This window comes from Cibotium barometz, chromosome 33 (assembly GCF_041138505.1).
Source record: "Cibotium barometz isolate CiBa-2024 chromosome 33, ASM4113850v1, whole genome shotgun sequence".
NCBI lineage: Eukaryota > Viridiplantae > Streptophyta > Polypodiopsida > Cyatheales > Cibotiaceae > Cibotium > Cibotium barometz.
In genome coordinates this window covers 16,878,201-16,893,440 of record NC_141078.1, presented here as the reverse complement: position 1 = coordinate 16,893,440, position 15,240 = coordinate 16,878,201, and the positions used below count along the sequence as shown (strand labels likewise).

The 15,240-nt window shown below is 47.8% G+C and overlaps 1 protein-coding gene and 1 pseudogene across 4 annotated transcripts in view; both read right to left on the bottom strand.

Annotated features, from left to right (window-relative positions):
• The window catches only part of LOC147619367 (Met-10+ like family protein / kelch repeat-containing protein), a 48,775-nt gene extending 34,223 nt beyond the window's left edge, over positions 1-14,552 (bottom strand). For all 4 annotated transcript variants that reach the window (XR_015261842.1, XM_086772992.1, XM_086772993.1 and 1 more), the window contains exon 1: positions 13,843-14,552. Coding sequence is in view for 3 of the 4 variants with exons in the window: in XM_086772992.1 (XP_086629118.1) it covers positions 13,843-14,326 (484 nt within the window). In the remaining variant the exon portion in view is untranslated. The remainder of the gene's footprint in view (positions 1-13,842) is intronic.
• On the bottom strand, positions 7,956-9,550 carry LOC147619368 (uncharacterized; annotated as a pseudogene).
• Positions 14,553-15,240: the final 688 nt, after the last annotated feature.

Sequence of the window (15,240 nt, the reverse complement as noted above, 5' to 3'; positions counted from 1 at the left end):
TTTCAGCATAAAGCTCCACAAGGAGTAGTTCGTGCCATCCAATTTGTCTTCCTTAGACAAATACGTGAATACATCACTTTGCTGTTGATTTGCCATTATGCCTACGCACAATGTTGTACCTGTTTATCAAAAAACCCAATAGCAAAAACCCTGAAAATAACTGTACTCCACTGAATACAGTTCACCCAAATATGCCTGCACTCTCAATCCTCTGAATGTGCAGCTCAATGCACCAATGACTGAGTAGAGCAGCAAATGGCGTACACAATGCCAAAATGCCCCAAAAATGCCCAAATTTGCTGCACCCAAACACTGTGTGATGTTAGCAGGTACAAGTTGACTGCAATGCGAGTGACTTGACTGTTGTATTGTGCAGGTACAGTTTACTGTACGGAGCAGACTGCAGGTACAGTTGAAGTACAGCTGTGTCGACTGTATTCTGTATCTGCAGAGTACGAAGGATCTGGGACTCTTTTACACAGGAGGGAATGGAGTCAAGCTCCAAGGTTGGAGTGACTCAGATTGGGGAGGAGATCCAGACACGAGGAGATCTACTTCAGAATACAGTTTTACCCTCGGCTCAGGAGCAATTTCTTGGAGCAGCAAGAGGCAGCCAACTATTGCCCTTTCTTCGACAGAGGCAGAGTATCGGGCTGCTTGTGGTGCTACTTGTGAGGTTGTATGGATGCGGAGGCTGCTAGGCAAGATTGGGTTTCCACAGAGGGAGCCCACAGTCATCCAGTGCGATAACCAGAGTTGTATAGCTATTGCTCGGAACCCGGTTTTTCATGCCCGGACCAAGCATATAGAGATACAGTATCACTTTGTACGTGAGAAGATCTTGGCTGGTGACATCTTGCTACTTTATTGTTCGACGGAGGACAATGCGGCGGACCTCTTCACGAAGTCTCTACCTCAGGCTACGCTCAGGCGGCACTCCAGCTCCCTTGGGTTGGTTTCACAGCCAGGAGCTGAGAGGGGGTGTTAGAAGTCATCTCCTGTCTATATTTATACACCAGGGCCTCTGTTGTGGGTGTGCCCGCCCAGTATAAGGTGTTTTATCATTTTTCCACACTCCCCGTATTTTTCCCTATTTTTTCCCATTTTTCCTAGTGGTGGGGAGGGTTGCCAGAGGGTGCCAGGAGCACTCCAGTGCTGGCCGACTGCATGTTTCTCAGTCGTGGGCTACTGGACTGCTGGCCGACTGCACTTTGTCAGTCGTGGGCACTTATATGCTGGCCGACTGCATTTATGCACTCGTGGGACCATTTTCAGCAGTCATGGGCACCTTTTATGCTGGCCGACTGCTCTCCCAGGGATGTATATATAGGCCCCTTGCCCCCACCACTCATTCATTCAGTTTTCTCGGGATCTTGTGTATAGAGAAGAGTTTACACACCTATCTCTCTGTGTTTCTTGTGCTGTTTATTTTCTGCAGTCTACTTGCTCTTGTCTACCCAAGTTTGGTTATCATTTCCGCTGCATATTCTGACAGGAGGAGGGTCTAGGAGTACAATTCACTCACACACTTCTGGTGTTCAAGAAGGTAACACTATTTTCTCCTCTGGTTCACTTTCTATCCCTGCTCCTCATGTGTTATGGAATACTGCTCAACTTCAAGTACAAAACCCTCCCACCCAACACATGGATTTTCCTACTAGTGTTGGTGTGCAGTCATCACCGCCTACACCTCCTTTTTGGGTCCTGCGCATGGGTTCTACCCATCCCATGTATCTCTCAGCCCTATGCCCTCGAGCACTGCGGTGCCACCCAACATTCCAGAGTATGAGGTGGTTTACCAACCCACCATCCCTGGCACCAATATTTTTCCTAATTATGTGCCCTCTCAAGGATTCATGCCTCAACCAGGTATTCCACCTATGCTGAGTGCCCAAACTTATTTTCCATCATATGGAGTACCCTCGACAGGTCCTACACCTATGCCTGGTCCTGGTGGATTTTTTGGTTTTCCTCCTCAAACCTTACACTCCAGATATGGGCACCAGCCATCCTGGACTCCCCCACCATCTTCCTTTCATGTTTCTATGTCCAGCAAAACGCTTTCACTGAAAAGACTCGTTTTAACGGGTCTAATTATACCACCTGGGCTAATCTTATGGAACAAGTTTTTACTTTCAAAGGCTCCTGGAACCTAGTAAAGGGATTTGAACCAAAACCCCACCCTTCCCTAACACCCCCTGAAGTCATTAGCCATTGGGAAGCTAGAAATGCCATTGCTATAGTGGAGCTCATGCAAGGCCTTCTGCCGGAGTTTCATTCTCAACTCCAGCAGTTCCCATATGTCTTTGACAGATGGGCACACCTTGTAGAGAGAGATGCCGCAGGTGATCGCACGCATAGCATTGATCTCGAGCATCAGTTCAAAGTTTCTTTATCAAAGAAGGGGATGACCTGACCGTCACTGAACCGTTGCCCCATAGTCGCTATTCCCCACATGACTCCGTTTGAGGCATTTTTTGGCGAAAAGCCAACCGTTTCCCATTTCCGTGTCTTTGGGTGTCGTGCATACACTCGCACTCCGAATGACACGAGGGGCAAGTTTGAGCCAAGGAGTGAGTTGCTCATTTTTGTGGGTTACTCTTCTGAATCAAAAGCTTACAAAGTTTTTGATCCAAGATCAAACAAAGTCTTCATTCGTCGAGACGACGTCTTCGATGAGCGAGATTTTCTTCGCCTTTCGCTACCCATACCAACTGAACAAGAATCTCAGACTGTGCCACATGAACCCCATCAATCACCTACAACTTCGCCTCTTGAGGAGGCTTCCTCCTCCCGACAGCCAACCAGGGACCCTTTACCTCGCTGTTATAAACAAACCATGCGTGATTCTGGCATGCTTCCCCATGATACCCCGTTGGATGGCCCTCGTCGGTCCACCAGACTCGCTCCTCGTGCCTCATTCGCCTCTGTCTTTTCCATAGACTATGTGGCACATGATGAGCCAACATCGTGGAAAGATGCTATCAAACTTCCATCCGGAAACAAGCTATGGAACTTGAACTCGAAAGCATTAACCGTAATGGCAGGTCCCTTGTGGATCGCCCTCCTCGTCATAAGAAGGTCATTGGAACCAAATGGATCTTCCGCACCAAATTTAAAGCCGTGGAGAATGTCACCATTTGGCCACCCAATTGGTCCACCCGTGCTTTCTCATCATGTATGTCATGTGCATAAAATGTCATGGACATTCTCAGAGCTAATCCAGAAGGGGCAGCCAAGAAAAAGACCGTAAGAACCAAAAATTGGAGCATAAGGTGCTGAAGAGACTAGTTTGGACTTGGAGCAAGGGCATAGAAAAGCATGGGAAGTGCTGTCGGCTGAGACAGGAGACAGTCGACCGTACCAGTTCAGAGGCGGGCAGCAGGCGCTTCAGTTTATGGAGAGGACCCAGCCCGACCAGCAGTTATTGAAGATCATGCCCAGTCGGCTGGTCCAACAGCAATCGGCCAGCGTTTCATTTGTCCAGAAGGCCTATAAATAGGCAGTTTGCTCCTGATTGTAAATCATTCATTCCTTTATGGAATGGATCCCTTAGGGTCCTTAGAGTAGGTCAGATTTTGGTGATGTTCACCCTTTTTACAAGGCAGCCTAGGGCTGTGGACTGAGTACCTTTTTGTACCATATGAATATACTGAATTTCCAGCCGTATCTCTCTCTCTCTACTCTCCCTTTTGTCTGCGTTTTTGCATCAGCATGTTCTCAGTGGTGTTTAGGGCTGAAAGAAGACCCCCAAAGCTTCCGCGTATTACATTGGTATCAGAGCATCAGGCTCAACAAAGCTAAACACTGATTCGATCCCATATGCTGGTGTACAGGTCCAAGGTACAGGAAAGTACACGGATACAAAGCCCAAGGCAAGGAGCACAGAATCGGGAAGAGCTCCCAGGAGGTTTGTTGGTGGTGTTCCACAAAGCCAGAGGGGATGGCAGTCCTGTGAGCCAGATAGGTTCTCGGGTAACGGTCCAAAGGGAGGATTATCCTCCAAGGGGTGATGTGAGAGTGCCAGACTCATTTCTCAGGAATGAAGACCAAGACAGTGTTCAAAGTCAGGGCAAGAATGGATTGGGGACTGGAGGGAACAGGTGCATAGATATTATTCAGAGTCAGAGTGGTTTTGGAGACCAGGCCGGGCTTTCAGTGAAAAGCGTTGCCAGAGTTGCATGGATGATAGAGGCACTCCGGGAATAGAGTGGGATGATGACAGTCATCCAAGAACAGGTTAGTATCCCGTCATAAAGTTTAGCAAAGGGGGATGTCATGTGCATAAAATGCCATGGACATTCTCAGAGCTATTCCAGAAGGGTTAGCCAAGAAAAAGACCATTAGAACCAGAAGTTGGAGCATAAGGTGCTGAAGAGACTAGTTTGGACTTGGAGCGAGGGCATGGAAAAGCATGGGAAGTGCTGTCGGCTGAGACAGGAGACTGTCGACCGTACTAGTTCAGAGGCGGGCAGCAGGCGCTTCAGTTTATGGAGAGGACGCAGCCCGACCAGCAATTATTGAAGATCATGTCCAGTCGGCTGGTCCAACAGCAATCGGCTAGCGTTTCATTTGTCCAGAAGGCCTATAAATAGGCAGTTTGCTCCTCATTGTAAATCATTCATTCCTTTATGGAATGGCTCCCTTAGGGTCCTTAGAGTAGGGCAGATTTTGGTGATGTTCACCCTTTTTACAAGGCAGCCTAGGGCTGTGGACTGAGTACCTTTTTGTACCATATGAATATACTGAATTTCCAGCCGTATCTCTCTCTCTCTCTCTACTCTCCCTTTTGTCTGCGTTTTTATTCAGAGTCAGAGTGGTTTTGGAGACCCGGCCGGGCTTTCAGTGAAAAGGGTTACCAGTGTTGGATGGATGACAGAGGCACTCCGGGAATAGAGTGGGATGATGACAGTCATCCAAGAACAGGTTGGAATCCCGTCATAAAGTTTAGCAAAGGGGGATGTCATGTGCATAAAATGCCATGGACATTCTCAGAGCTATTCCAGAAAGGGCAGCCAAGAAAAAGACCATTAGAACCAGAAATTGGAGCATAAGGTGCTGAAGAGACTAGTTTGGACTTGGAGCAAGGGCATGGAAAAGCATGGGAACTGCTGTCGGCTGAGAAAGAGAGACTGTCGACCGTACTAGTTCAGAGGCGGGCAGCAGGCGCTTCAGTTTATGGACGCAGCCCGACCAGCAGTTATTGAAGATCATGCCCAGTCGGCTGGACAGCAATCGACCAGCGTTTCATTTGTCCACAAGGCCTATAAATAGGCAGTTTACTCCTCATTGTAAATCATTCATTCCTTTATGGAATGGATCCCTTAGGGTCCTTAGAGTAGGGCAGATTTTGGTGATGTTCACCCTTTTTACAAGGCAGCCTAGGGCTGTGGACTGAGTACCTTTTTGTACCATATGAATATACTGAATTTCGAGCCATATCTCTCTCTCTCTCTCTCTCTCTCTCTCTCTCTCTCTCTCTCTCTCTCTCTCTCTACTCTCCCTTCTGTCTGCGTTTTTGCGCATCAGCATGTTCTCAGTGGTGTTTAGGGCTGAAAGAAGATCCCCAGAGCTTCCACGTGTTACATTGGTATCAGAGCATCAGGCTCAGCAAAACTTGTTTCTCAAGAATGAAGACCAAGACAGTGTTCAAGGTCAGGGCAAGAATGGATCGGGGACTAGAGAGAACAAGTGCATAGATATTATTCAGAGTCAGAGTGGTTTTGGAGACCAGGCCGGGTTTTCAGTGAAAAGGGTTGCCAGAGTTGGATGGATGACAGAGGGACTCCGGGAATAGAGTGGGATGATGACAGTCATCCAAGAACAGGTTGGACAATGTATGTACATGGGACCGGTGTCCATGGCAGTTGTATATGCCGGGGATTGATGCCACTCATGTGATACTATGGACTTAGCTTTCCGTTGGGACTTGTGCCTCTGTGTACATGCCCAGAAATGCTTGGTGGATGGGTCTGATACCTCGTGTACTTGCCTGGAGCACGTCTATTTTGGTATAGTCTCATGAACGGGGATTGTCCATACCAATGCTACATTGTATAGCATCTTTATGTGCTTGCTTGCAATTGAAATTGCATGTTGTTTTCATGCTTGCTTGACCAATGTGTAGTTCCGAGTAAGGGGAAGCCCGCCCGCAAACCGTGCGTGTGAAACTATCTGCTGACATGGTTATGTGGCATGTGACAGGTGGTTAAGTATTGGTCATAAACCTAGCCTTAGGAGTTAGCACTAATTTATAAGTGAGTGTGTACACACTTCATTAAGTTTTGGGTGACCAAAACTCACTTATAAATTATGACGAGCCCGGTGTTCACACACACTGATGTCCCGAGGTGGACAAAACCCAATGTCCACCGCCCAGACCTTATCCCCTTTGTACAAAGGGAGTAACCAGCCATGTGTCCACTCTGGCTTGCTCCACAAAGCACCTGCCTGCCACCTACATTGGACAACTCACCACCTCACTCCTCCTCCTCTATCTAGAGATTGGCGCCTCCTTCATGAGGACTGTTGGGCTGCATTTTCTACACTTTCTCCTTCTCAACTCCATTTACAAGCTTGCTAAGGTGTTTCTCAAGCTTCTAAGAGTGTTTCCGGATGCTAATCACTCTCCTACACACTCCCAATGACTGAAATTCAGCAAAACAGCTCTCTTTATTGTTGTCAAATCCCCATAGGATCTCCTCGTAGAACGCTCCTCGTACAAGACTCGAAACCTGCAAACAAACCAAACAAACAAGAAGGGGGTGCAGGCCTGACTCACCTCCCAACCATGACAGCCGTGGGCAAGCCCACCACAGACTTGGTTGTCCCCATCGAGCCACGAGCTGAGCTAACTAGATGAACATACCAACCAATCTCTACCTCGTGATGTCCCATACCGCCACGAAGCTACCCTTGTGGGACTCGAGACTGCTGCCGGCCTCGGCTGCATGAAGCAGGTGCACGTCTGCACTAGATCCAGGTTCCAGACCATAGAGCTCCCACAAGTCACGCGAGACTCTATATGACTAATGACTAACCTTGGCCACCCTTTTATAGGCTCTTGGCCAGTCATCGGGCGTCCACACTTGGGCGCCCGCCCGTCCATACTTGGGTGCCCGCCCGTTTGTCTATCCCTAACTCAGCTCGCCAATCAGCATGCCTAGCTCCAAGCTTCCCCAAACCTCGAAGCTAGTCTTGTGTGCGTGTAGCACACGGTAGATACACGGTAGATACACACTGTGCACATGACAATTGCTGTAACTTCTCGTCTTTTTGCTAAAAACCCTAATTTCAGCCCTCCTTTCTCAAGTTCAACCATAGGGGAAGCTTTCCCAAGGTTCCCTTCATCCTCTTGAAGACTTTTGTCGTGAAAGAAATGCGACAAATCAAAGATCTCTTCACTCCAAGGACTTCCATCGCGAAGACTTCCGCTGTCATCAACTCTACTTGCAATTGGTAAGCTTTAATGCTTAAATATGGAAGCAAGTAGCAAGCAAGTAGCAGGAGGGAGGAACCGGATTACAAGATCACATACCCTGTGTAGTGTTCTCTTGTCCTACGTGCTCTCTTGCAGATTGTTGCTACCATGTGTTGGTGGAACAATAGAGAGCAGATGGTAGGGAACATGGGCACTTGAGAGGGTAGTGTGGATTGCAAGTCTACATCGACAACCACTTGTTTGCAATACTGTACCGTACGGGAATTTTCGGTACGATATGAAATTTTGGGATACCGTACGATAAAATACGATTTTTTTGATAAAGAACACCTACAAACATAGACATTTTCAATTTGGAAGGGTAGAGTCTAGAGAAGTTGTTTCAAACCAAAATATCATTAAAAACAAGTTTGAAGTGACAAACAAAAGTACATAAAGCATAGAGGTGCGATGCGATCATGCGCGCTAGGCGCGAGTACAAAAAGAGAGGCTAGAGCCAAGGCCCAAGGAGAGACTAGACAAAGGCATCACTATCAGAGCTCTCGCTAAAATCATCCTCATGAGAAGAGGACACATCAGTGGCCTCGCCGAAGTCGCCATCGCTAAGAAGGTTGCCCTCATCATCGAACTCGCGCTCTCTAAGCTCATGTGAGAAGCCAAAGGGAGCATCCTCATCTGCAAGAGCGAGTGTGGAGCTACCCGAACCACGCCGCACATAGGTATGCACTATGTCCCTGGAAGCACCACGAACCGTGCATCCATGGCTTCCTACTTGCACTCCTCTGCCACTACCTCCACGCCCACGACGAGTGCGAGTAGGTCATCAATCAAACGACTCGAGCTCTCGATAGATCTGCATAGATCCTCTCCTCCTCCTCATCTTGCACTTTGTTTACACTCTCAAGAGTGCCCCCTCTAGAGTCTGAGCTTGAATGCATCCACATTCACCTACATTGTACAATGATCAAGTGACAAGCAATGTATTATAATTTAGTTTCAAATTTCAATAAACATTGAAGTTTGAAATTTGAATGCTTGTAACGTATAACTTATAAGTTATAAGTTGAAACTTAAACCTGTCTCGCCGATTCCATCTTCTGCATTGCGCGCACCATGCGCAAGTTAGCGCGGCAATACACTAGCCGCTCTAACTGTTGCGTGCTCAAGCGATTGCGTAACTTCATGTGTACAAGTGAGTAGGAACTCCAGTTCCTCACATGCATCCGAAGAGCAATCCTGAGCTAGGATTCTCAAAGCCACCTTTTGGAGGCTTGAGAACGCATACCCAAATGTCTCCCACCAAAAGAGGGGCTTCACAAGGGATTCCCTCTTCCAACAGGTAGTAGATGCAAACGCGGCTCCTCCCCTTTGGTCATTGTAGCTTATGAGCTCCTCAAGAAACTTCCCATGGCGATCCTCCGGCAATGCTTTGGGCAAGTAAGCATCTCAGGCTTCAAGTAGCTTCACGTTGGTGAAGAGGGCAGGTGATTTGAAAGCCGGATGCAATAAAGCGGCAAGACCATGGATAGGTCTTCGCATCCACTTCCATCTCTTCTTCACAATGACCAACATACCATCGCGCTTCTCCTCGTCGATGGAAGGAGAAGCGTGCAACTCTGCTATGGCCTCTCTCATGAAGTGAACGAGAAGGCCCATGGTGGCCCCCTCCATGTCGGTCATCCGCAATACCCTGTAGAAGGGCATGACCGCAATGACAATAGTGCGGACCAACCGCCAAAACTCCTCCTTTAGGCAAAGCAGTTGCATGGCTTTGGCCTCCGCCGATTCTTGCTCATCCCACTCATTCCACATTGTGGAGACCACTGTTTGGCGAAGGGAGGATTTCACATCATGGAGGCGCTCCAAGAGGAGCCACATGTAGGCGAAGCGTGTAGATGAAGGCTTCTTCAATTCCAACTTGTTATGTTCGCGGAACATGGCAAGCACCTTCACCTTTGTGGTGAAGAAGGTGACAATAGAGATAGCTTCGGTCATTACTTCCTTCATCCACACTAACTTGCCCATATCCTCCATGAGCAAGTCAATGCAATGGGAGGCACAAGGCGTCCATACTATGGAGGGATAGTCCTCCTCGAGCAACTTCCCCATCCGACGGCAATTTGAAGCCTTGTCACGGTGATGACTTGCACCACGTTCTCCGATCCGACCTACATGTCACAATGCACATGAATGTATGCAATGGGCGTATGCGGTATGAGACTTCTAGTCATGATCAAGGTTGTTAGAGGCGTCAGAGGCGTTTGGCACGAGGCGGGTATGGTACGTGCCTCGAAAGACTCGTATTTTTTGGAGATGTTAGTGAAATCGATCCCGTCAAGTGGGAAGACTCCGTTGGACACCCACACGCTTAATAGCACAACTTTAAAACCACAATTTGAAATGGACAACTTAATTCAATTTGAAATTCAAATGAAAATGAAATGGAAAGATGGACACCAGCACTGGGGCCGGAACGGGCCGACCCCCCCCCTCAATATATGATATATTTATTGGGAGTATTTAATAAATACAATGCTCCATGGGTTCCAAGAACCAGATGATGTCCATGTACATATGAAAACAGTACCAAACAAATATGCTCGAAGTCGACGTTCGGAGTAGACACTCGAAGCAGAACGGCCACTAGCGTGGTCCAGTCTCTACGGTCCTGTGCTTTCACTGGACTCCGCGGAGAGCGCCTCACTGGTGTTCCGAGACCACGCACAAACAGGCGCTCTCGTACTAACGCCTGGCTCTCCCGATCTCAGCACCTTTGGACCGAGGTTCTCCAATAGAGCTTGGACTACCCGGCACCGAACGGGTGTTGGCCGTATAGGGAGTCGGGAATCCCTTATCAGATTTAACACAAAATACTTTACTTAAATCTGAAATTCACTTACTTGTGGATGGTAGATAAAAGACCAATACCCGTGGTATTTGTGTAGAGGATGTAGCCACCCAGTAGATGTGAAGTCCTCTTGTAGTCGCCAGTGGAGAAGATGTGCAACCTTGTTGAGATGGGACAGCCGCCTTGTAGATAAACTTAGTGTAGCCACCAGGGTAAGTACAACCGCAAAAAGGGCACAGCCGCCTACTGTGAGAGAGGAAACACCCACTTGCAAGGGAGGAGTTTCCTAGCTGCAGCGTGTAGAGAAGATGGCGTGGAGGAGCAGCCGTCTGTATCCTTCTGTTGATGGTAGCTGCTGTGCAGAGGAGGAGAAGGAGAAGGCGCACAACCCTCTAGAGTGTATGCGCAGCCTGAGAAGGAGGAAGCGTGCACAACCCGCCTGTTATGGCCGCCGCCCACTTGAGGGAGAAAGCAACCGTCGGCTGGGAAGGACAGGTGCCTGCTGTGAATGAAGCGCAGCCTGTTCTGAAGATTCAACGCAGACTGCTGGAGGTTCAACGCAGCCAGCTGGAGATTCAACGCAGCCACCAGCAGAGGGTACAGCCGTCTGCAGGACAGAAGCAGCCGCCTGTGAGAGATGATGGAAAGAGCCGCCTCAGGGGTTGCGTAAACGATCGCTGGTTCTTGCTCTTCACGAAGATGGTGGAAGCGGGTAGCCGGGTTGTTCTACGCTGAAGGTGAAAGCCCTTTTTTATAAAAATTAAGGTGGAGTTAACACTATAGTGATTTCCACGCTTGCATGTGGGTGACCAGTGTGGGTAGGTGACCATGCCCACCCCCACACTCACTTAAGTGGGGCTCCCCACCTTGGCCCCTAAGTGGGTGCCCAAAGGGGGTGCCCACTTTTAAATGAATGTGAACATTTAACCTTATAAAACAAAAGGTTAGAAATAAAATATTAAAACAACATGTGCGATATACTTACCACCTCTTCACATGCACCAAAACTCATCAGAAACCAGAGCAGACTTCACGACTCACTAGCAGGCATCCCCGCTCAGTAAGTAACACGTCAAGCAGGCAAACACAAAAATACATGTCATGCGAAAACAGTTTCAAACATGCAAATCATGTATGCATGTGCAAATAGTAACATGGACATATCTCCCGTTCATGGAACAAGTACAAAATATCTGTCGGCACAAAACTGGCACGACGTAAAACATAAAAACCTAGTCTTCCTATGGAGTGACAGTCCCATAGGTAAGACACAGTTCCAGGCACGAGTCAATCATCCGCCCTTGAGCTTCTACCACTATCACGGTGAGCACCCAATCCACCCTTGATCTTGTTGAAGATCTCATCGGATATAGCAAGGGGGACTTCCTTGCATGACGCAACTTGCCCCCCCACCTTTCCAAGATGTTGGAGAAGCCTAGTAACTCCACTTGTGTATTGTTTGCCACAATACTTACAAGTCCACCTATATGACTTGGACTTTCCATCGGCTTTCTCTACATGGATAGCATGCACATTGAAGGCTTCATTCTTCTCCCTCGTCATTGTAATAGAGAGAGAGAAGTTAGAAGATTCAAGAGATGGATAGGCTTGAGAGAGAGAGAGAGGCTTGAGAAAATGAGAGTGTGGCTTGAGTCTGACTCTTGAGAGAGAGAGAGAGGCTTGAGAGATGGCCTACGGGGAAGAGAGTGGCTTGAAAGTTGAGAGTTGAGAGAGAGAGAGAGAGAGATAGGGGGGGGCTTGATGGTCACTTGAGCAAGAGAGGGGGGGGCTTGATGGTCACATGAGTCTTGACTCTTGAGTAATGAGAGCCTTGAGAGAAGCTTAGGGGGTGGGCATTTTATAGGAATGTTCAATGGGCCATGCCCATGGCAATGGGCCAAGCAAAGGCCTAAACAGATGTGACATGTCACATGTCACATGGGCCACAAAGCAAGCCAAAAACGGCCAAAAAATGGCCCTTAAAACGATCATAAAACGGCTTCAAAACTGTGCAAGAAACGGGCAGCACAACGACTATAAACGGCTAATCGTTCCGTACGATACGTACGGTATTGTACCATACGAACCAATTCATACCGGTACGAGAAACAACTATGGTATGGGCTTAAGCAAGCCCCCAGAGCGTGGTATCATCGCATCGACAAATTTTTCTGCAACCAAGGTTTTCAACCGTCTCACTGTGACCCCAATATCTATATTTACACTGATCAAGGGATAGTTTGCTACCTCGTGCTGTATGTCAATGACCTCATTATTTATGGGTCACATCAAGCCAAAATGGCTAACATCGTGGCACAGCTCAAACGTACTTTTGAGATGATTGATCTCGGTCTTCTCTCATATTTCCTTGGCATGGAGGTGGTCCAACATCCTGATGGTATTTTTGTGTCTCAAAAGAAGTATTGTCTCCAACTCATTACTTCCTACTTTCTTGATGGTGCTATCCCTTTGGCTACTCCATTGGATCCCACTGTCAAACTATCAAAGGAAGTGGACTCACCTCCACATGAAGAGCGAGCCTACCGCCAAGTGGTTGGGAAACTTATCTGGCTCACAAATTCTCGTCCTAATATATCCTATTGCACATCCATTTTAAGTCAATATTTCAATGCTCCTAAGGGGCCACACTGGAGTTCAGCAATGAGGGGTGTTCGCTATCTAGCAGGTACCTATTTGTATGGACTTCGCTACAGTCGTGGGATCACCCTGCGTGGTTACACGGACTCCGATTGGGCTAGTGATTTCGATTCCCGACGTTCTCATGGTGGTTATTTGTACTCCCTCGGTACATAACATACGACTTCGAGGAGTGTTCTTACACTTGGGTTTGGAACCATTATTTGGAGCAGCACGTCGCAGCCTACATGGTTGTTTTCTTCCAGAGGAGCGGTGTACCTGGCAGCTTGTTCTGTAGCTTTTGTAGTTGATTTTCTGAGGAGATTGCTTGTGGAGCTTTCCTCGTACCTATTTTTGCAATCTTTTATCTTTGATCGAGGACGGCATCTCTGGCTTCTTGGAGTTCACTCAGCATCCGATACTGAGAGAGGGTGTTAGACATCATCTCCTTGTTGTTGGCTTCCTGTTTGGTGTCCTTTTTAACCTCTACGGCTGACCATGTTAGCTAGAGGGACTGGTCACCCCTCACTTATTTTACCCATATTTTATCCCCATTTTTATGCAGTCTTGGGCACTTTTTCCCTAGTTGTGGAGTATTTTTTCCCTAGTCATGAGCTGGTCGGCTGCCTACTTGTGGACTATATATAGCCGGCATAACCTCACTCCTTTTTCATTGCTTGGCATTTTTTTTGCTCTCCCCTCTTGCTTGGGACATATATTCTTGGTTGATGATATTGAGAGCAGGTCTATACCTGTGTTTCCTCTCCATCTCTCTCTCTCATTCTCTCTCCTGCGTTTCCACTTTCCCTTCTTCCGTTGTGCATTCTATCACATTGTTCATTGGGAAAAAAGGATGTGTGCATAAAAACAATGAAAAAGGCAACAGGTGTACGGACAATGGGAATATGGTACGTACCAGATTCTCTGAATCCTGACGAAATGGCACAGGAGACAAAGACTTGAGCTGCAGCGAGGTCGAGGCACTCGACTGCGAGGATGAAGGGTTCAAAACGAAACACCATGAGACCATGCTGCTGCTTCTGCTCTTCCTCTTCCTCTTCCTCTTCCTTGTTGTGGCCACAGCTCTGCAGAACGGTGCGAACAATCTCCTCGGCATCTGCCTGAAAGTGGGTGACATAGCTCCAGTCACCTCCTTTCTTCTTCTTCTTTTTCTTCTGCTCTTCTGCTTGATCCTCCTCCTGCTGCGGCTCCGGGAGGCGGCTGGACACGGAGATGGAGATGCGGCCGGAGCAGGAGCTTGTGGTGAAAAAGGCCGGGTGCGCGTTGATCCGCGCGATGAGAGCAGCTATGGGCGCGTCCACGCCGCCCTTGCGCGACTTGTCGGGCAGCGGTGAAGCCAGACCCGTCAGCGCCGCAAGCTTTCGAGCTTGAAACTCCATCTCTGTGTGTGGAGAGTCCTTTCACACGTCGGCTCGTTTGGGATTTTGGGCGGCGCGAGTAACCCCTTAAAATGATACTAGTATTGGACCCGTGCGTTGTTGCGGGCGACCAAGGTTCGAGAAAAGAACTGGTTCTTTCTCTATAGCCATCTTTCTCTCTCTCTATCCACAGCCCCCATCTCTCTCTCTCTCTTCCCCCCTCCAAGCATGTCCCCATCTCTCTCTCTCTCTTATAATATGTGTGTGTGTATGTATTTGTGTGTGTGTGTGTGTGTGTGTGTGTGTGTGTTTATCTATGTATGTATAGGTAGGTATATTCTCTCTCTTACACATGCATATAATATAATATTAGAAGATGTGTGTGTGTGTGTGTGTGTGTGTGTGTGTGTGTGTGTGTGTGTGTGTGGAGGAGGAGGAGGAGGAGGGGGGTAATTTGCTTTCTAATGTATTATATATAAGAAACTCATTCAATGAGCAAATGACTTGATGGTGATAATTAATTGTGAGCCCCAATGTAGCTAGCCATATGGGAAAGAAACCCCCAAAGTCTGTCTTCTTTTCTCCTTTCTTCTTTTCAAAAGTTCTCCCTCTCTTTTCTCCACATAAAGGCTAGGTTTATAGGGTAGGCACCCTTGCTTTATCTTGTACATATATAGATGTATGTGCATATATACGTGTATATGTGTGTGAGAGTGTGTGCATGTACACGTGCAATTGTGTATGCATGTGTGTCTATGTATACATATGTGTACATGTGTATGTGAGTGTGTGTATGTGTGTATCTATTTGTGCTTATATGCGTGCATATGCATGTATGTGTATGTGCAAGCTTGAGTGTATGTGTGTGTGTGTGTGTGTGTGTGTGTGTGTGTGTGTGCATATCTCTCTGTGTGTGTATGTGTGTCCATGCATGT